The sequence below is a fragment of the Vipera berus genome (assembly GCF_964194415.1).
Source record: "Vipera berus genome assembly, chromosome: 2".
Taxonomy (NCBI): Eukaryota; Metazoa; Chordata; class Lepidosauria; order Squamata; family Viperidae; genus Vipera; species Vipera berus.
In genome coordinates, this window is record NC_138203.1 from 201,685,208 (window position 1) to 201,708,771 (window position 23,564).

A 23,564-nucleotide genomic window follows, 5' to 3' on the forward strand; every position below is an offset into this window, starting at 1 on the left:
ACTGTGCATTATGCACAGACAACAGGCTAGCCCTAAGTATCCAAGTTCACATATTTCGTGCTCTGCATAAATTCTGCAAAGCTAAAACCATACCTTTAGTTAAATGTAAATAATATTAAATTTAGCAAAGAAGGAAATAATGCATTTTTCCAAGAATCATCTCTTGGAAAAGTGGAAGTTGGTGGTTGTTAACACCTCTGTCTTCATACTTCTTCCTCTTATTTGCACCATAGTTATCTCTTCATATACATCTCCATTAACCTATGTTTTCATCTTCCATTACAGCTTCAAATGCACAAACCGCACATTCATCCTAAGATATCTTTCTCCAACCCGGTCATTAATCTGTGCATTGTATCCATCAATCTATCCCTCCTTAGTATAAGAACCATGGAAAGAATGATGAATATTATCTTATATGGTCATTCTTAAATGATTAGGCTGAATGATACCTTCTGCACATATGATACCTTATGCCTGTGGTGGCGAACCTATGGCACGTGTGCCACAGGTGGCATGCAGAGCCCTCTCTGTGGGCACGTGCGGTGTCACCCAAGTCCTAGGCCTTCAGTTGGGTTTTATAAAACCTTTTCGCTTTAGGCCTCCGCCGCCATGTGCAAAGAAAAAAAAAGGTTGAATCAATCAATTTCAACTTCTTGCGGGGGAAAAAAAGATGTCGCAAAGTTGGAATTGATTGATTGAACTTTTTAGTCCCACCCAGTCTGCCGTTACCACCGCAACCACGCCCACCCAGTGGGCCACGCCCACCCGGCACCCAACAATACATAAGTGGGTTTTGGGTTGCAGTTTGGGCACTCGGTCTCTAAAAGGTTTGCCATCACTGCCTTATGCTTTTGAGTGTGCATTTTCTCCTTGTCTCTCTCTCTCACACACACACTCACTCACATTCTCTGCATCTCATTGAAAAACCCTTCATTCCACCAGCACCTTAAACCTTGGGACAAATTTGTTTCCAATAAACAGACTAAAAGATATCACTGTTACCAATAACATGAAAGAGGGGCTGATAGTCTACACAGGTTTGATACCAAATTTTTAGAGACAAGATCTCTGGGATTTTGGCGTAGGAGTAAGATCTAATTTTTGTATTGAGTATTTCCTTTTCTCCTTCCTCGTCCTTACTTATTCCCATATATAGGTCTGCTAGAAGGGTAGCAAAAGGACTGAAATTCCCCAGGTTCTCCATCTCATGATGTAATTCATACATAAAATGATACATTCACTGTATCCCCCCACCCTTTTTTCTTCTAACCATCTCTCATGATTGCTGCAACCCATTTTGTGCTGACAGCTGTCTTTCTGATGTTTGTTTAGTTCTGCTGTCTCTGCCTTAAACAGGATTCTTTTTAAAAATAATTTTATTGCAGTTTTCCATTACAAAGACAAGACTAATGCAAAGTAAGAAAAGTAGAAAAGAATGAAAAAGTGATATAGAAAGAGTGGAAAAGAAAGTACGAAGAAAAATAAAGGGAAAAGTAAGGGTATACTAAAAAAAAGCAAAATATATAAAGAAAAGACTTCCACCTTCATCACAACAAGTAGAAACAATTTCAGTAACTAATCATCTTCTTTGGGAATACATTAATACTTTTTCCCTTATCTCATGTTTTATCTATAAACAAAACTCTGTCATTCAGCCCTACTTAGCAAAAGTCCATAGAGGGTTACCACAAAACATACTCTACAATATTTTAGCTTATTCACATTTTATATTCATTCCCTTTAACACATCAACTTAACACTCTCTAAAAATACAACAACAATATTTTTCTAAATATTTAAAGTCTTGTCATTTGGTCTTGGTCAGTAAAAATCTTTTAAAGATTGTCAGAAACAACAATATTTTTTTAAAGTTTAAGTAAATAAACCAATTTTACATTCCTTCCATTTGATTTTAGAAATCTTTAAATAATGTCCCAGGGCTTGATTTCATTTTTCTCTTTGTGTCTTGTCAGAAAACTGTTCAAAACTTTTAACAACTCTCTTTTAAACAGGAAAAGGATAATTAGAATTTTGATTTTAGAAAGTTATAAATGGATAAGGTCCAGAGGGATTTAAAATAATTTTGAAATTAGTTATAAGAAATATTCCCTAGGAAAATGCAATGGTTTAAAAAATGGGATTTTGAAGGTTGGACATTAGAGGGAACTACACAGAACTAAGGATTATAATTAAAGGAGAAAAATACTTAAATTCAATTCAGTAATATAGAATGGAGCAAAATATTCTGATTTTGGAAGAATTCAAAGATATTTGGAGACAATGGACTTAGATGCTAATCTTAAGACTGATTGCTACCATGAAAATATTGAATTTAAAAGAGGCTACAGAAGAGCAACAAATTTTACTTGATAAAACTGAGTCTTAGGCTTATATGAATGTGGATTTAAGTTATAAGAATGATATTAAATATATACTGGATAAACAAATGAAAACACCATATGTCTTAATAATTAAAGGGGATATACAAATAAAAACCAGAAGAATGATTTTGATAATGTTCTTATTTGGCATTTATGCCGGCCCCCATTTTTAAAGTCTTTAATCTTGCACCTTACACTTTTATTTCCAAGATTTGCTGGAGATTCATTCAATGAATGTTGTAAAACTTGCTGATTCGAAGGTTTTTAATGGTTGAAAAGCAATTTCAACACCTATTAAGAAATGAGACTTTACTGAGCTTTTTGTCCATATTAAATGCTTGATGAAACTCCTTCAATTCCCAGCTTCTCCATTCATGAATTAACAGCAAAAACCTTGGTTCCTGCAATCTACTTGCAAGGAGCAGCTGTCTTGAGTGCACATGGGCAATTTCACAGTCTCTCCTTTTTCTAGCAGCCAGAATTAGCCCTCTACTCCTGCTCCTTTTCAAGAATGTGCAGCTTGCTGTGGCTACCCTAGACAGGACTCCTAAAGAGAAGTATATATTAGAAAGTATAGCCTTATCAGAACCATGGATCCAGAATTCTCTACATTAGTTCTGATGGATAACTTTTTCCAGACTGTATAGCAGGGGTCTTCAAACCTGGCCCTTTTATGAGTTGTGGACATCAACTCCCAGAATTCCTCAGCCAGCATGCCTGGCTGATGAATTCTGGGAGTTGAAGTCCACAAGTCATAAAAGGGCCAAGTTTGAAGACCCCTGCTATACAGCCTCTTACTCTCAACCAAACAAGATTTAACAGGTGAAGCCACTAGAGGATCACTACAGAAAGACTCCTAATTCGGCAAGTTTCCCAGTCCATCATTTTCTCTACTGTGGAAATCAGTTTTCCAGGATATTCATGACATCCATTCTTTTCACTGGAGAAAGTAGGTGATTCTAAAAAGGGAAAGAGAATGAGCAGTTGTTCTTGAATAATTCCAACATATCAGTGCTGTTTTGTTGCCAATCAGGTGAATGCTGTCTTGAATGTGTAGAGTGAATGTTATTTGCATTTTTATCTTGTGCTAAAAAAAATATTTTTGAGGATCATTAGTTGACTGCATGTCAAACCATTACCTAGCGTAACCTGGGAGTTATGTAAGCCAATTACTTAAATAGATTAACAGAGACCTAAAAGTTTAATCATGTGTAAGCTGGGTCAGTTCAGAGAATGCATAGTGGTGCCAATTATGGCTGGTTTAGTTTTTGTTTGCAGTCACTTTCTATTTCAAGTATTGGCTCATAATTTAACATCTGTGCTGACACCATGAAGTCAAGAAAATAACAGTTTAGGATGGACATCTGCGGTAATGACATTTTAAAGTCTTTGACAGATGTTTGGATTCAAATTGGGGCAGAATTCTAAAGATGTATTTCTCTTTAAACCACGCATGGTTTGTGGAAAATCTGGCCTAAACAGAATAAGGAGTTGATACTCCAGATACAAAGAATTAGAAAATATTTTTAAATCTACACAAACAATAAGAAAACAACATTTGTTCTTGCCAAAAACAGGGCGGGGCAGAGAGGAGACAGAGAGAAGCAGTAACTGCAAAATACAGTTACAAAAAAACAAGAATATAGATTTTGTTCCATTTTGATAATTTAAAATAATCATTTGGAATAGTATTGATTTATGCCTTTAATAGGTAATGAGTCCAATAAATAAACAGAAGAACAAACATTGCTCATGAAATTGAGCATTATTATATTTCTAATGAAAAATTCCTGTTTTAGCATCATTTTTAAATAGTAAAAACAAATGTTTATTGTAGCCCTGTTAGTGGTTTTAATGAGATCCAGTCATTCAATTAGGAAATATGGAAGCTATCACAAAAAGTATAAATTGCTCTGAAATATGTCCAAATTTCCTCTTTTAGTACTGTATCGTTTTGGACTGACAAATCACATTATTTGCCTGTGTCCCCAACTTGCTGTATATGAATCAAGTTGTTCCATTTTGGTGATCTGACAAACATGAAATATCCATTCTATCAAATTTGGTGTTATATTTATTATCCAGTGTGTAGCATAAACAATTTTAGCATGTCCTAGGGCAGGGTTAGGCAACCTCGGCTCTTTTATGACTCATGGACTTCAACTCCCAGAATTCCTAAGCCAGCCAAGCTGGCTCAGGAATTCTGGGAGTTGAAGTCCATGAGTCATAAAAGAGCCGAGGTTGCCTACCCCTGTCCTAGGGCATTCATTGAAACATCTCTTTTATATTTACTTCCTGCATTGATGTCATTTTAGTTACTTACATATCTTTTCTAATTTTATAAGCTAACAAGGGTTATTGTATCTTCGTAACTTTATCTTTGGGTAGTTCCAGTAACAATCCAGCAAAACATCTTAGTATCTTCCCAAAAGAAACAGAGGAGTGTAAGGGTTTCTGCTTTATCTCCCCTCTTCCTGCTTTTTGGATAATGATGTAAGACTCATATCTCTGATCTATCATTGGAATTCTTCTAGTTCTTTGGATCCACACTGTTGACTTTCTAAACCCTTTTAAGTATTTTAATACATAAATATTCCCCAACAATTCTTTATTCTCCTTTCTCTTATGCTTAAATATTGTAAAATATTACTGACCAATTTATTCAAAAGTATGAATAGTTCCTCTAAAACCCTATTGTGCACTTTCAAGATTTTTTTATCTAGTGCTTGAATTAAGATATTAAAAAAAATCCTTCAAATCATTTACACATATACTATATATAAATATTTACAGTTAGTTTATATTAAAGAAATTTTATTTTATTAATGATATTTAATTGATATTCCTACAGTTCCTCTAAAGTTGACAGTGACCCATTTTTTACTTTTTCCTTCCAAAAATAGATGTTCCTTGTTTTATTGAACTTCTGTATTTATCACAGAATTACTTTTTAAATTAGTTTAACAATAATTATAAATTTTCATATTTTATTTTTCTTTATTTCTTCCCCCATATGTTCATATGTACTTTAACCCATGTAAACTGTACAATCATTAATTTTTCTTTGTTTATTACACTTTGCTAACAGTTTTTAATGAACATGTAAAAACATTTGACCCTCCAAGAAATCAAGGGAACTAGTTGTAAATAATTTATTTTGGTGCCAGTTGCATTATTTAATAATACATGGGCAAAAGTGCTACCAAATTTAATTTATAAATGTAACAAAGGTATATGTGAGTTCAAAAGAGGAAACTGCTAAAATGGTAAAAATATGAAAGTCAAGGATATTATTAGAGGTTACTTTTTAGAAGTTATTCATAAACATTTTTTTTAAATATCTGCAGTAGAATAAGGTTTCACCAAATCCAAGAGTATGTCACTATGATTAGCTAAGGCACCAGCTTGATTAACAGTTATTTTCCTACAAAATAGAATGTGTTCCAAATAATAAGAAAAGGTAAAAGCTCAATGAAAACAAATATAGGAGGACGTTAAAGTCTACAGCAAGGAACTGTAGGCTGCATACGGTGACTCAGCACTCTTTTGGTACCCCTTTAATGGATGGAAGAGGGGCGCAATGACTCAGCGGTTAAAAATGGTGCGCTTGTCAGCTGGAAAGCTGACAGCCCAAGTTTGAGACCCAAGCACCACACCACAGGGTGAGCTCCCATTACTTGCCTTAGCTCTGCCCACTAGCAGTTCGAAAGCATGCAAATACAAGTAGATAAATAGGTACCGCTTTGATGAGAAAGTAACAGTGTTCCGTGCACCTCTGCATATAGTCATGCTGGCCCACATGATCACAGACGTGTCTTCGGATGTCAATAGGTCCCTTGGCTAAGAAATGGAGATGAGCACCACTCCCTAGAGTCAGACGCGACTGGACAGGAGAAACCTTTACCTTTAATGAATGGAAGCATTCCATTCAGATTTGCAATATTTACTCATTTTGATCCTTAAAATTGCCCAAACCATCTTAAAATACGGGGAAATAATTCCATTTTAACCTTGGGCGCTCTAATAATGTAATAAGTCATTAACTGTATTTTCCAATTGCCAGGGAAGAAATAATGCAATTTCCACACTGAAAAAGATTGTTCTAATGCCTCATAACAATGGTTGCTAACAATAACATTAAGTGTGATGATTAGAAATGTAGTTAGTTTAAGTAAAATCAGAAGCAATTAACCACTTAAAGGAAAGATTGGTCAGTTGGTGGAATAAAAAGTTACAGGGGTAGCTAAAGATGTTTACTGGACAATAATTTAATAGTATTCTAAACCATATATCAAAGGAACTGGCTGGATAAACTTAAGTAGTCATGAGGTAGGATGCGTTGTTTTAGTACAACAGGATTTAGAACTAGAAGCAAATTGAAAATGTTCACAAAGCAGAAGTAATAATAATCCCCCTCAAAGTTTTATAATGGGCACAAACACTAGTAGCAAAACAGCTAAGCATGTCTTGAAAGCAATTTATTCACACTAGTTTAGGTGCACTTAGAATAACGTATACAATTGTAATTGCCCCAGGTCAATAGCACTTGGGAGGAAGCTGAGATGTGCATCCAAACCAATGATTTATTTATGTACTTACTTGCTTATTTATTTAAAGGTATTTAACAGTATGTTTTTAGAGTTCAGCTTTCTCAAAGTATCTTCCAATACAGTTTAACAGAATGCATGTTTAAATCATTACATGAATAGTACTTAGTATAATTATAGTTCATATTTCTATTAAACAGGATTTAGTAAGAATGGTAAAATCAAGTAATTAGAACCAATCACAGTACTGATCAGAAAGTGACCCCAAAGAATTTTCATTCAGTTAAAGCTACTTGTAATTAAATAAACTTGATACTCCATAAGCTTCTCTTACATATTTATTAATTTAATTTAATTTATATGTTAAATTTAGAGGCTGTCTATCTCATAGAACAACTATATTTCAGTGGAACATAATTTTATAGATGAAGCCACAGCCCATGGTGTCACCTCCTGCCAATGCAGAGGTAAAACTCATGTAAGCAAAGGTTAATATGTTTAGGGCTTTCAGTGGAAAATTGACTAACAGAGAACATGGAGGTAAAGGTTTATATGCTTATTCTTGGTATGGAGAAAATGATTATTTTCCCTTCCTTTTCCCCCCATAATATTGAGAATAGGATTCAGCCAATGAAATTGATAGGCAAAATCTCACTTCCCAATTGGTAGAAGATGCAGATAAATGAAAATGCTATCCAACACCATAGGTTTACTGATACCTTCTCCAGCCAATCCCATATGTGTTTTGAGTGAAATTCCCTGAATATAGAAATTGGCTGGTTATTCTGTAGGTTGTAGTTCCAGCACACCTGAAGGTCATCAAATTTGAGAAGGTACATGTAAATCAAAAGGGACGCGGTGGCTCAGTGGGTTAGGACGCTGAGCTTGCCGATCAGAAGGTCGGCAGTTTGGCGGGTCGAATCCCGAGTGCTGCGTAACAGAGTGAGCACCTGTTACTCGTCCCAGCTTCTGCCAACCTAGCAGTTCGAAAGCACGTAAAAATGCAAGTAGAAAAATAGGGACCACTACGGTGGGAAGGTAACAGCGTTCCGTGCACCTTTGGCGTCTAGTCATGCCGGCCACATGACCACGGAGACGTCCTCGGACAAGCGCTGGGTCTTTGGCTTTGAAACGGAGATGAGCACCGGCCCCTAGAGTCGGAAACGACTAGCACGCATGTGCGGGGGAACCTTTACCTTTATGTAAAGCAAGGGTCCCCAACCTTTTTGTTTCAGTAGATTGGCAGCTTTGGTGGTTTTGGCAGCAGAGGGCAATGGTTTCGCATGTGCAGCCTAAATCTTGCACGTGTGCAAATGAAGCTTTGCATGCTCACCTGCTGCTTCAGCAGCCTGGTTCCCAACAGGCCGTGACCAGGTAGCAGACTGTGGCCCGGGGTTGGGGACCCCTAGTGAAAAGAATTCAGTATCTTAAGATGTAGTGATGTAATTTCAGATGGTAGCATGAACAAATGAGCAAAATGTATACAGTATGCTAAAAATCCACTGATGACTATTAGTCCCAGTGCCTATGTGAAATGACCACTTCAGGCATGGAATGCATGTGAAACCTAGATAAGATGGACAGACAGTATAAGGTCTTACAGGGTTAACTCATTTTGAGTATCTCTGAAAGTTTGGATCACTTACTTTTTGGAAACTGCATGCTGAGCAATAGGGGTCCTTAGATTCTCTAGTAGGGCTTCTCCTTTCTGTCAGTGGCAACAATAATAAGACTCATATTCCTTCTTGGTGACAAAATTGCCCACAGTTTGTTCTTTTAAAAATGTTGGAATAAAGTTAATTGAGTGATCATAAAAATCTCACAACTTAAAAAGTTTTTCCTGAACGACATATCATTGTTTGTTCATTTTTGTCAGCATCAGTGTATATTGGCACTTGAGTTACACTTCAAGGGGGAAATGGCAAGCTTCACCTCTTGAATGAGCCCAGGAACTGTCAGAACTGCCATCAGAGTTTGCTTCTCAGATGAAACTTTTCCTCTGGAAAATGTGTCACGCTGTTTATTTTATTTATTTAATTCAAAACCTTTGAATAACTGCCCATCTTATATCAAACTCTTGGTGGTTCCCAATCAACAATATCAATAATAAAACAACATAATACATAAATCTGTTAAAACATTTTTTTTAAAAAAATGGTACCAAAGTTAAACTTCCCATAGTGCTTGTTTCCCAGACTTTAACATTTATTTGCTAAATGGGAGGGACAGCTATCTCCTTGGCTTTTTGGAATAACACCCCCCCCCTCAGATGTCCCTGGTCAGCTTGCAATCCAGCAAACATGGCATGTGTTTAACTCACACTGATATCAGTGAGAGTTTAATTTGAAATATATACTGAATTTGATTTAATCAAATTATTTTCAAATATTGAAATGCTGAAATATGAATCTGAAGCATTGATTTCATAAGCTGGTGGGAAATAGATTCCTTAAAATGCGACAAATCTGAGCACTTTTTTATTATATTACAATAAACAATGTAGTAAGTGGGTAGGAGGAAATATATTCTTCTTTTATGAAGCCAGAATTTTGTTGTGGCATATACTGGGACTGTTTGGCTGTTCCAGAGCCAAACTTCAGCACTTTATTTGAATATACAGGGTGTACCAGAAGTCAGTGGCCATAGTTTTTATTAATATGTTTTTTCCAGAGTAAATATTACTGTAATTAGGAATGTTCCAAAGTCATACATCAAATGAGTAAGGAAGTGTTTAGGAAAAATGGCAAACAACTTGAATATTTAATGTGTGTGTATGTATGTATGTGCGCGCGCGCGTGTGCACACACACACACACACACACACACACACACGTTTTTGGGGCCTGACTTACGGTATACTCTATATACAGTATCTAGGAAAAGAGGATGCAGGGTTTTTTTAAAAAAAAAATACAAACAAGTCTTGGCTTCCTTTCTTCGCCTTAAAAATCTTCCCATTTAGCACTGGGAGGGGAGGGCTTTTCTGCATCAAATCTTGCAGTATGGAGTACATATATGTTCAGTATTCTGATTGGTATCCACTTTCAAAATTACCTTGCCATTATCTTTCTTACCCATTAAAATGTGGTGCTGTCTGACAACTCCACATTCTATAACTCACAGTTCCTTTTGGGCTGAGCTGTTTTGAGGAGAAGAGGAGAAAGATGTGAGAGAGAAAAATTCCCCATAAATATTGAACATTGGGGTATTAGTTATCAGATAGATAGATAGATAGATAGATAGATAGATAGATAGATAGATAGATAATCAATCATTGAGTGGGTAGGGAAAGGAAGCTTGGAAATCCATCAGACACTGCCCTAAAACCATCTTGCATTGAATCTGTAAGTTTCCCACCCTGCTTTCCTCACTGAAGCATAGTGAAGTTCAGCCATGAAGCTGCACAAATTACGTTGACATACTTTTCTGCCAAGTCAAGGACATTGTAATGAGGTTGTGAGGAAGTGTCCATAATTCATGAAGCAGGCCGTGGATGCACTAAAATGTTTTATGTGCTAAAAGTTAAACGTTTTTTTTTTAAAAAACTAAATTTAAAACACTGGCAGTGATTTCTGTGAAATGCCATCTTATTCTGTTGGAAAAACTATATATACACATGTGTTTTTCTTAGTTTTTCTGACTTTTGTTCAAAATCCAGGTGTCAGGCCAGATTTGACTTCTTCTGGAGCCATGTATACTAGATTAGATATTTCTGTAAGTTCAGATACATCTCTGGATTGAGGGGATTTTGCAAATATCTGCATATAACAGTAACTTCCTGGAAAAATAATATTGTGCTTTACCAACTTTTGCAGAAATGGGGAAGGCTGTGAAAATATCTTCTAAAAAGAATATGCTTCAGGGTGTTAAGTTTTGTTTTGTTTTAAAGAACTTTTACAGTTAAGGTAGAGGAAGCAGCATTCTGTGGTTTATCATCTGCTTCTAGAAACGTAAATTACTTTCATAGTTACAATAATTTAGCCTTCAGCTGAGACTAAAGCAGCTTGTATTCATTTATTATATATATACACACACACACACATACACACACACATACACACACACACACACAGCTCAAAAAAATAAAGGCAATACTTAAACAACACAGTGTACTGTATTTAATAGTAGGATGTCTTTTTCTGTTCCCTTTATTTTTTGAGCAGTATACACACACACACACACACACACACACACACACACACAAACACACAAAATATCCAAAATGTTCTTTTTTCCTCCTCTTCTGAAGTGGGGGTTTGTTTATACATGAGATTTTCTGAGTGATATCTTTATAAGCTCCAGGGGAAAGAAAGTCTGTAGTGTCTAATATTATGAGAAGATTGATGTAGGCAGATTTTGTCACATTTGTTTGACTTCTGAATCAAAAAGGAAGGAGGCACTACCAGCAAATCATGTTGGCAAGGCTGAAAGGAAATAGAATCACATGTAATGGGGATAGAATTGAGCGGATAATGACTTTTAGTTGCTAATGGTGTCAGCAGAAAGTATTTTAAGTTTCAAAGAATCTGTGGTCTTGCTGTATATATTCTTTGAACTGGTGCCATGGGGATTGCGAAATAAAAGTGGAAACCTATTAGCAAAATCCACCTGGCTTGAGTGTAGTGATGCACACCCTTTGCATCAAGGCAGAGATAAGGCATAAGGAAGGATGTGGAAAGTAAAGAGACAAAAGTATATGGTATTAGAAGTTCCTCAATTTATCACTATGCCATTGTGGTCCTTCTAGTGCCACTGAATGTAAACTTGTAGGAATAGAATCATGGAAAAAGGAAAAACAAAAAGCAAATAATCTGTTGCTTTGAAGTTACACCATCCTTCCCCTACTCCCTACCCCCACCCGCAACCAGAGAGTTATCAGTACAGACTATAATAGAAGAATCATAGAGGAAGTAGATATCTCAGTTAAAAATTAGATGCATTGCCTAAGATGCTTGCACTTAAACTAGATTTGATAGTTTTTCTCCTTCAAATAAATAAATGTTATAGGCAATAGGAAAGCTAGTTCAGATAGAAGAGAACCAAGGTAAGAGGGGTATGAGAATTATAGAGAGTTAAAAAATAAGCCACAGTATGAAGAAAGTGCCTAGAGGGGAAATTATCTCACTTTATCACGCCGATATAGATTGCTAACATTGGTGAAGGGTAAGCCCATTAAGGAACATAAGCCAGAACAAATGGATCTGTCTTTGAGTACCAGCTCCTGGGGGGTGGGGGGTGGACAACAGGGGCAGATTTACAGTAATGCCCTCATGCTTTGTTTGTTGTTGACTTCACAGAAGCATCTGTGTCTTGATCACTGCTTGAGAAGAATGCTGGATTAGATAGTTCCTTTACTAATATAGGAAAGACGTTCTTAAAGAGAGCAAAACTAAACAAGGTTTTTGGAATTATTAGTTCAAGTCTGATTTGGGCAGCTACACAGAAATGATGACTAAAGCCAATAAAAATTGAATATTTTATAGAAGAAAAATATTGTGGCATCAAGCATCCTGTTCAAATTTATGGAAAGTCCCTTATGTCCCAGAGGAAAAAGGCGTGATTGTGTGTGGGGAAAAAGGAACAGATCTTTAGATCTTGAGTTGTTTTATCTTGAGCAACCGGGGAGGATTTTGCTTCCATATCTGCATAATTGGCGAGGATAAGATTTGAGGGCTACAGGGAAGAAGGTGATGCAGTGATATCACCATACAATTTAAGCAGTAGATTTTGTACAGTCAAAACCTTCAAAGATGCTGTCTAATACCAGTGTATTTGCTCCTGAATGTCAGTGGCTAATCTAACAGTGTTCTGGAGGGTTTTATAACCCATGTGTGTTACCCAGCTTTGCAAAATAATTTACATGTCTGGGTAGTTTCAAAATCAGCAATCATGCAAGCTAGTTTAAAGAGCTGTGGTTTTAAGAGCCGTGGTTTTAAGAGCCGTGGTGGCACAGTGGTTAGAATGCCGTATTGCAAGCTATTTCTGCAGGCTGCCAGCAGCTTGTTTCTCACCAGCTCAAGGTTGACTCAGCTTTCCATCCTTCCAAGATCCACATTGTTGGGGGCACTATGCTGACTCTGTAAACTACTTAGAGGGGGCTGTGAAGTGGTATATAAGTCTAGGTGCTATTGCTAGTGCTGTTAAGATGCTGTTAGGTTACCTGCCTCTGTGGAGTTCTGCTGAACTAGTCTTATGATTAAACAGTCTCCCTTTTTTTAACTGTTGGGGTATAATTGCAAGTATCAGATGACAATCCATTAGTTATATTATTTTTAACAATATAACTATCATATTATAAGGGCACCAATAGGATTCGCTGGCTTTAGAAGCTTATAGGGTTACTCCGTAACTTGAGGTTAACTTGCAATTATCTTAGGTTAAATCCTGTCTGCACTTTTTGATACAATAAAAAAAATTATTTGGTATAAAGTTACAGTGATTTGTAATCAGATTATAGCTGAATAAAGGAATCTTTTTTGTTATCTTTGTTCTTGGAATAATAGCTGCTGAGCGTCAGGCAAGTTTTGTTCTGAGTGAGAAAAAAAAGTCATAGGTCATCTAATTTGCATACAATACCTGTGTTTATTGTAATGAGTGAGGTCTCATTTGAGATTATCTGTCAGTTGAATCATTTAAACAGAGACCATTTTTAACGGTCATAGGTGAAATATGTGCAACTTTAAATGACCCTTCTTGTCTCTCAGAAAACGCTTTTTTCTTAACATACCTGAATATTAAACTATTTAGTATTTAGGACATTATACCCTTTATTCTGCTTGTGTTAGGTCTTTCAGAAGACATTTCCTGCCTGTCAAAAAAGTCACTGACAGTAATTTCAAGGCAGACTCTTAATTTTATGTAGTAATACTTGATAGTTTACAAGAGATGCAGAGAATCAGTAATGAACACCATTTTTATGCTGAGTATAATTTGGCTTCTGCAACATGACCTGATGTGCTAAATTACTTTCTTCGTTCTAGTATATCAGGGTTGTAGTGTGGAAGGGGTAACTTTGAAAACATGCGTAAAAGGTCCTTTTATCATCTTCCTCAGTCTGATATTTTGCATATGTTTTGAGCCTCACCTCCAGGATTTATTATAAACCTAAAATTCTCCATTCCAAGACAGTTGTGTATATATTGGATAAAGGAACTCAAAACTTACTTTATTAAGTGTTTTTTCCACTAAATATGCCTATTTATAGTTTGTATGTATACTGATAGTTTCAATATACTACCTACATGTTTATAATAGGCTTATTTCATCTCTTAATCAGTCTTTTACATCAAAGCTTGTTTTCTTCCATAGGATAATACCTCTGCTAGATCATTCTTCATCACAGAATTTTCCAAGGAACCTGTCCGGCTCTGAAAGTTTGGATGCTTCCAGAAGATATTCCCAGAGAGTATGTCGCTATGATCTGGATGAAATTGATGCATGCTGGTTGGAACTTTTCAACATGGAGCTCAAAGAAATGGGTAGGTGTTCGTTCATGAGTGTGTATATGTTTTAATTTCTAATTTAAATTTTACCTCTCTTTTTATCCAAACCAAACTCTTCATCACTTTCTTTTCTTGGCTAATGCTAGATAGCTAAGATTATATATAGGGTGAACCTTAATGAACTAATAGTTGAAAGTTGAGCAGCACAAAAAGGTTAATTCACTCACCACCATTGCCCAAGAAATAGCTTGAGGGTATATCTGAGATGATGAAGGATGAATAGATAGGAATTGGGTTCTTCCCCCCCCCCCCGGGTATTGGGACTCAACTTAGGCAGCTTTCTTTTTCACAAAATGGTTGCTATATGAAACACAACCAGTAACAAAGCACCAATTTACTGGCATGCAACCTTCCATAGCCTTTATCCTTTGTGACAGAATATCTAATGGACTCTGGAAATGCAGAGAAGTGAGCATGATTGTTAAAGGAGGAAGCAAGGCAGTTCTAGAAATGATTTCTTAGTTTTGGAAGTGGGGGGAACATGAGAGACACTTAAGAAAGTCTCAGAATAGCTATGCGTTAGTCACATTAGGTATAAACAGCTGGAAAACGACTTTCACGGGCTGTCAAGATCTTTTATATTACCATACTAGCAATAACGATTGTTATTGTTCCCTGAGTTTGCCGGCCATGCAGGGCTTGATGCTCTTGGAAGGTGCTGCCTATTTATTATCCAAGCTTATTTGGGTTGGGTTTGTGAATGTTTACATGTTATGTTCAATTAAAACATGACAACAGCTAATGTTTGTGTAGTATTATTTTAAGCAGACTGTGTTTTTCTATTGTTGTGACTTACATGACGTTTAGAGCGCATTTTATGGCCAATTCATGCAAAACTCCACGTAATCCCAAAGGGTTCACATACCGTATATACTTGAGTATAAGCCGAATTTTTCAGCCCACTTTTTGGGCTGAAAAACTCCACTTCGGCTTATACTCCAGTCAACAAAAAAAAAGAACTGTCCGTTCGTTCGGAACAGGCTGCTGAGAGAAGCTGCCTCGCCTGCTGCGCCCCCAACAACCGCCGCTGCCGCTTTCCCCCCCCATCGCTCACCCGCTGCCCCCGAAAATGCAGCTGCCGCTTTCCCCCCCCATCGCTCACCCGCTGCCCCCGAAAATGCCGCTGCCGCTTTCCCCCCCATCGCTCACCCGTGCTTTCCCCCCCATCGCTCACCCGTGCTTTCCCCCCCATCGCTCACCCGTGCTTTCCCCCCCCATCGCTCACCCGTGCTTTCCCCCCCCATCGCTCACCCGTGCTTTCCCTCCCCATCGCTCACCCGTGCTTCCCCCCCCATCGCTCACCCGTGCTTTCCCTCCCCATCGCTCACCCGTGCTTTCCCCCCCCATCGCTCACCCGTGCTTTCCCCCCCCATCGCTCACCCGTGCTTTCTCTCCCCATCGCTCACCCGTGCTTTCCCCCCCCATCGCTCACCCGTGCTTTCCCCCCCCATCGCTCACCCGTGCTTTCTCTCCCCATCGCTCACCCGTGCTTCCCCCCCCATCGCTCACCCGTGCTTTCTCTCCCCATCGCTCACCCGTGCTTTCCCCCCCCATCGCTCACCCGTGCTTTCTCTCCCCATCGCTCACCCGTGCCGCCCCGAAAATGCCGCTGCCGCTCGCCCGCTTGCTCGCTTCCTCGCCCGGGGACCAGCACCAGCCAGCCAGCCCGCCGGCGAGAAGCCCGGCCCGGAGGTGAGGGGAGGGAGCGGAGTCGCTCACCCGTGCTTTCCCCCCCCCCCCATCGCTCACCCGTGCTTTCTCTCCCCATCAAAGATCCTTGGAAGTAATGGTTGGAAAAGTTTGCAAGTCTTTGGGAAAGTTCAAGAAGTGAAAGGAATACCCTCCTCTTGAAAGACCAGATAAGGCAGACAGGGAGATGAAGAGTTCAACCGAGTTTCCTCTTTTGTTCAGGCATCTGCACCCGCTGCTTTTAAACTCGCCTGGCGCTGCAACGGCACCCGTTTTCCCCGGCGAGTTTTCCCTACCTGGCCCCTGCAGAATCGCGGCGGCGCCCCCGGAGAAGCCTACCCCGAGGCTGCGGCCGATATTTCCTTCTCCTAGACTCTGCCGCCCAGAGCGTTGTTTCTCCCCCTCGTGCGTGCATGGGATGAGGCGAGAAACCAACAGCCTGCGTCCGTCTCTCTTTATGTATATTTCTGTATATATCTTATCTCGGGATCTAGACCTTTCGAAGGAGAAGGGGCGGCTGGAGTTCGTGAGTTGCTGTGGGACCCAAGGGTTGGGGGAAGAGAGATGGGAGGGAAAAGGGGAGAAACCTGCCGCTGGCTAGTTCTTTGTCTGATCGGGGAGCCTGAACAAAAGAGGAAACTCGGTTGAACTCTTCATCTCCCTGTCTGCCTTATCTGGCTTTTTGAAACGCACCACCGGCTGCTCCGTCCAGAAGCCCAGATTCGGGAGGGCTGCTTGGCTTCCACTTGAGCCCATCTATGTCCGCGGGCCCCCCCCCCACTACCCCTAGACCTCCGCCGCCGGCGGAGGCTGGATCCGCGCTCCGCAGCGGCAGGGCGCGGATCCAGCAGAAAGAAGCAGGCAGGCAAGGCACGGAGATCCGGAGACCTGCTGATGATTGGGGAGGTTTGGGCACCTCCCCAAACCTCAGCAGGTCTTCGGATCTCCGTGCCTTGCCTGCCTGCTTCTTTCTGCTGGATCCGCGCCCTGCCGCCGGCAGAGGCTTGCGGAGCGCGGATCCAGTGTGGGGGGGGGAAAGCCCTTTAGCAGGATTTGCCTGCATGCCGGCGGAGGCTGGATCCGTGCTCCACAAGCCTCTGCCGGCGGCAGGGCGCGGATCCAGCAGAAAGAAGCAGGCAGGCAAGGCACGGAGATCCGAAGACCTGCTGAGGTTTGGGGAGGTGCCCAAACCTCCCCAATCATCAGCAGGTCTCCGGATCTCCGTGCCTTGCCTGCCTGCTTCTTTCTGCTGGATCCGCGCCCTGCCGCTGCGGAGCGCGGATCCAGCCTCCGCCGGCGGCGGAGGTCTAGGGGTAGTGGGGGGGGGGGCCCGCGGACATAGATGGGCTCAAGTGGAAGCCAAGCAGCCCTCCCGAATCTGGGCTTCTGGACGGAGCAGCCGGTGGTGCGTTTCAAAAAGCCAGATAAGGCAGACAGGGAGATGAAGAGTTCAACCGAGTTTCCTCTTTTGTTCAGGCTCCCCGATCAGACAAAGAACTAGCCAGCGGCAGGTTTCTCCCCTTTTCCCTCCCATCTCTCTTCCCCCAACCCTTGGGTCCCACAGCAACTCACGAACTCCAGCCGCCCCTTCTCCTTCGAAAGGTCTAGATCCCGAGATAAGATATATACAGAAATATACATAAAGAGAGACGGACGCAGGCTGTTGGTTTCTCGCCTCATCCCATGCACGCACGAGGGGGAGAAACAACGCTCTGGGCGGCAGAGTCTAGGAGAAGGAAAAATCGGCCGCAGCCTCGGGGTAGGCTTCTCCGGGGGCGCCGCCGCGATTCTGCAGGGGCCAGGTAGGGAAAACTCGCCGGGGAAAACGGGTGCCGTTGCAGCGCCAGGCGAGTTTAAAAGCAGCGGGTGCAGATGCCTGAACAAAAGAGGAAACTCGGTTGAACTCTTCATCTCCCTGTCTGCCTTATCTGGTCTTTCAAGAGGAGGGTATTCCTTTCACTTCTTGAACTTTCCCAAAGACTTGCAAACTTTTCCAACCATTACTTCCAAGGATCTTTGATGGGGAGAGAAAGCACGGGTGAGCGATGGGGGGGGGAAAGCACGGGTGAGCGACTCCGCTCCCTCCCCTCACCTCCGGGCCGGGCTTCTCGCCGGCGGGCTGGCTGGCTGGTGCTGGTCCCCGGGCGAGGAAGCGAGCAAGCGGGCGAGCGGCAGCGGCATTTTCGGGGCGGCACGGGTGAGCGATGGGGAGAGAAAGCACGGGTGAGCGATGGGGGGGGAAAGCACGGGTGAGCGATGGGGAGAGAAAGCACGGGTGAGCGATGGGGGGGGAAGCACGGGTGAGCGATGGGGAGAGAAAGCACGGGTGAGCGATGGGGGGGGAAAGCACGGGTGAGCGATGGGGGGGAAAGCACGGGTGAGCGATGGGGAGAGAAAGCACGGGTGAGCGATGGGGGGGGAAGCACGGGTGAGCGATGGGGAGAGAAAGCACGGGTGAGCGATGGGGGGGGAAAGCACGGGTGAGCGATGGGGGGGGAAAGCACGGGTGAGCGATGGGGAGAGAAAGCACGGGTGAGCGATGGGGGGGGAAAGCACGGGTGAGCGATGGGGGGGGAAAGCACGGGTGAGCGATGGGGGGGGAAAGCACGGGTGAGCGATGGGGGGGGAAAGCACGGGTGAGCGATGGGGGGGAAAGCACGGGTGAGCGATGGGGAGAGAAAGCACGGGTGAGCGAAAGAAGCAGGCAGGCAAGGCACGGAGATCCGGAGACCTGCTGACGTTTGGGGAGGTTTGGGGAGGTGCGCGCGCACCTCCCCAAATCTCCCCAAACTTCGGCAGGTCTCCGGACGGCGGCGGCTTGGGAGAGGTGCGCGCGATCCTGGAAGCACCGAAGCCTCGGCCGCGCGCAAGTCCTCGGTAAGTTCCGGGCGGTCACTTGCTTCGCGTCTCCTGAGGGAAGGGGGGGCGACTGGAGCGGGCGTGTTTCCTCGCCTGCTGGGCGCCGCGATTTGCCCAGGGAACGCGCGGGCCCCGAATGGCAGCGTGGAACGAGGAAGCGGACAGCCAGGGCTTCCCCGAGAGCCGCGGCCACACAGGGTATTCCTGTGTATTCAGGCTTGCAAAATGGCGGATCGAGCCTCTGCTGGCGGCGGAGGCTTGCAGAACGGCGGATCGGCTTATACTCGAGTCACGAACTTTTTCCAGTTTTTGGGGGTGAAAATGGGGGTCTCGGCTTATACTCGAGTCGGCTTATACTCAAGTATATACGGTACTTTTTCTTGCAAGTGTATTATGTTATTAATATCACGTAGTATTCATATTTACCTGGGATTTTTTCAGGAAACAGTATAAACAAAGCAAAGGTTGGACTAAATTGAATAAAAGTAGATGGGATAATAACATCCGTAGAGGGTTGCAGGGGGTGTTAAAGGTATCTGATAGGATCAAGTTAAGGTAAGGAAATTCCAGTCCAGGTAGGATTATAAGGTCTAGGGCAAATGAGTTTGTCAAGAAGGTAGAAGCTGGAGGAGGAGGAGGAGGAGAAATCCTGTGACTTTAGCTGTAAACCTAAGCTTATATCTCTACAATTTTTTTGCTGCTTGTGAAGCGTAACATTGAATAGAATTATGTTCTTTCTGATTTTGGGCAATACTTCAGTAACAAGGTCAACACAATCCCAAATATACAAATCTCCATATATGTTACCAAGGCAACATCACAAGTCAGGACACTGTTTTTTTTAATTATTATTATTCAATAGATGCCTCAATACCATGCAAACTGGAAATCTGATTCTGCCTTCAGAAACCCTTTTTGTTTCCTTTTAGCCTCTTTTTGCTGGGAAAGAAAAGTTGTTGAGTTTACCTCTGAGCTGTTCTGTCTGTATTTGCTCATACATCTCTGAAGTGGAACGGTGCTCTGGCTGCCAATTCTTTCAAAGCTGCCTCGGCCATTTACCAAATATATCAAACAAAATCTGCAGGGAATCATACCACATTTCAGCTTCAGAGCTGTTTCTTATTTTCATGGCTCAGCCTTGAAGGAAGCCCTAGCCTCCTTACTAAGCTACTTCCCAATCCTACAGTCACACTCCTTAGAAAAAGTGGTTTGAGGAAGTTGCCATTATGCACACATCACACTTGGCTGTATAAAATATGATAAACCTAACTGTTTATGTATACTACATTTTTACTTCCTGCCCTGTGATTCAATGTACATTCAGAACTGAGTAAATTCTAGTGAAGACTGTAAAGATTGCTTTCAAGAACATTTATATACAGTTAGTTCTTGACTTGCAACAGCAGTTTGGACTGGAATTTCTGTCACTAAGTGATGCAGTTGTTAGGTGAAACATCTTGTGACCACACCACTTAGTGACAGCAGTTCTAATAGTCCCAATTGCAGTTGTTAGGCCAGGACCTCATATTTCTCCTGCTCCACCCCATTTATGTTTGCTTCAATTCTCCCAACCCACCTATCTCCCCCCCATCTCTGCCTTTTTTGCCCTTATTAATGAAATGTTTATTTAAACACTCAGAAATCCAGAAGAAACTCTTTGTCGTGTTTATATGCTGACAATTAGCAACTCCATATAGAAGAAAGTCATTATAAAGAATTGCCAGTTGAACATTTAACTTGTTTGAAGGTTTTATTGGTAGGCGCTGCATGCAAAAATAAAGTTGTTCTCAAGTAATCTGGATCAAATATTGAATTGCACTCACGTATAGTCAGTGGGAGCTTTTTTGCTATAATCAAAGGCTGGGCTATAAATCTTCATTTATATTTTCAATTTGGATTTCTTCTTCATGTAATCCAATTTGTCTATCATTATAAATAGCATGTTTGGAACGGCTTGAAAAGAAAAGCTTTCGTTGTTTGGCAGCTCTGTCTTATCAGTTATATATCCTATCATATCATATCATCATATCACAATCTACCCATAGTCTGCAGGAGACACCAATATATTTGACAATGGGTACATTGTAATATGAGATGAACCTGCTTATAGACGATTTTAAGTTATTTCTAAGTTTAAGTGTTAACAAAGTGATCGTTTTACCTAGTTGCTTCAGAGAAATAAAGGAGAAAGACAAAAGGATTTCTGAACAAAAAAGGGGGTAGGTGGTGACAGCAGAAAAATACATACTTTGCAGATTCCCAGGTTTAAAGGGATCTCACTTTAATTGTGAAGAAGAGAAAGAACACACACATCAGAAAGGATATATTATAACGATATAGCCCTTTTCCTACTTATTCTATAACAAAGACTCTTTTTTGTTTAAAAAAAGTATTCTGGTCAAAAATTGGGAAAGTACTGGTTTTCCCAGCAGTCTTACTACCCAGTTCTAATACAAGATACATTAACTGATTAAGTCCTTCCAAGTTCTGGTCCATTTTAAGACTCAGGCTGAGTCTTAATTCAACATTTTGCAAGCCCCAGTGGCCAAAACCAAATAAAATCACATTATGACTTAATATGTTCAGTGAACTAGATCAAAAAGTCTTGGGCTGCAGTCCAAATTCACTGGGACCTGACTTACTTTTTTGTAGGAAAAGGATTCTGTAGGATTGCTTTGCTAAGTAGTTATTGGTGATGCCATTAGTCACCGGAGAAGAAATCTGTTTAAAATAGTTCCAGAGGGATGCTCACAAGAACCCATTGAACATAGATTAATTAATGGTGTCAGTGTGCTGTTGCTTCTTTCCTGTATAATCTAGTTTTGTAGCAAGGAAGTAATAAACATCCAACAAGAAAACTCAAGGGAGGCCAGAGCTTGAAAATACAAATAGTGGTTTGTCCTAGAATCCAGAGTCTCCAAAGGAGGCTCTTTAAAACGGACAACTGACTCAAGAAACTTGAGGAGCTAAATACACATAAATAAACCACAGTAGTGCTGATGAAGGGAAAGCTATTAAGCCCTTTGAGGTTTGTTTGATGGTAATAAAATAACTGGGCCACAGATTCAGCAAAAGATTTATAGTAGGTATGTTGGCAATTCTAATACAGGAATTTAACAAGCAGGCTGTCCTGATCTTTTTTCCTTAAAAATCCACTTTTACTTAACAAGGGATTGTATTATACAATAACATGATGCTATATATTAAGGTGTTATCCTTTCATATTTGATAAATTATGATCCCGTAATTGGATAGGGGAAATGGAAAGATTACAAGTTACACACAGGAGTTAGTCATAAAGCGATGTAAAAACGCTCTGTGACGATTGTACATTATCTTGAAACCTCATTGTTTAAATACAAATCAACTTGACTAAATTTGGGGGTCAATCTTGGAACAGAATCAAAGGCTTTCACAACTTCTATAAATATTCAGTTGCCTGGTCCAAGGCCTGGAAAACCTGTTATGACAACAGAACAATTAAGTTAGTAATAACTTAATGGTAAATATAGCTGGGTATCTTTAGGTTCTTGAGGGCATGGCTTATCTTGTATCTACAGAACCATTTGCTTAATTTCTTATTGTATATGTATGGAATGTAAGTTTTGTACCAACCACTTTTAAAATCATGCTTATATAATTCTCATCTTGATGTGATAAAACTTTGTTTCTGTAATCTGTATAAAATGTAGTTTAGGATATCTCATACGCAATGAACACTCCCTTCTAATTAATTTCAGCACACTTTTGGCCCTTAGTTGTATCTGAACATTAATCATTAGTAGCCCATTAGTAATTGTATTTCATGATTTATGTTACATTAACATTGCTAGTCAAGGCAGTTATTAAGTGAGTTTTGCCCCATTTTATAACTTTTTTTTGCCAGTTAAGTGACTCACCGCAGTTGTTAAGTGAATTATCTGGTTGTTAAATGAAACTGGCTTCCTCATTGTCTTTGCATATCTGAAGGTTGCAAAAGGTGATCATATAACCCCTGCGACACTGCAGTCGTCATAAATATGAACCGGATGCCAAGCATCCAGATTTTGATCACGTGACCATGGGAATGCTGCTATATGTCAAGGACTAGCTGTATACAATTTGCTTTGTTGACTTTGGTGACTGCATACTGAACCAGGTGAAGTCTGGCTGGTCTTCTAGGGCAGCCCATGTAGAACAAATTGCAGCAATCCAGGCAAAAAGTGACAAGGTCATAAGGTTATGTACAACACCTCTTGATTCAAAAATGGTTCTAGTGAGCACCTAAGATGCAGTTGTACAAAGGCCCTCTTGGTCTTGGACTTAAGTAGTTGAAAGTTCAGAAGAACCTCAAGTTGCCAACAGCTCAGTGCAGGGAATATGACCCTGTTCAGAGCTAAAGGCAGAATATATCTGGATTGCAGCCATTCCATCTTCCTAAGGATTCATCTGAACCTTTATTTTCCTACCCAGACCCTAATAGTCCTCAGTTGCTAGGAAAGGACCTAGATGTACCTATCCCTGCTGCTTTAGAATGAATCCCTGGTTATTTCTAGAAAGCATGAAATGGAAGAAAGAATAGCATTCATTCACAGTCAGCCAGCT

The 23,564-nt window shown here is 40.8% G+C and overlaps 1 protein-coding gene across 3 annotated transcripts in view; it reads left to right on the forward strand.

Annotated features, from left to right (window-relative positions):
* Positions 1-23,564, forward strand: part of JADE2 (jade family PHD finger 2) — a 182,615-nt gene that overhangs the window by 89,502 nt on the left and 69,549 nt on the right. For all 3 annotated transcript variants that reach the window (XM_081320987.1, XM_081320986.1, XM_081320985.1), the window contains exon 5: positions 14,239-14,408. In XM_081320987.1, coding sequence (XP_081177113.1) covers positions 14,239-14,408 — 170 coding nt within the window. The remainder of the gene's footprint in view (positions 1-14,238; positions 14,409-23,564) is intronic.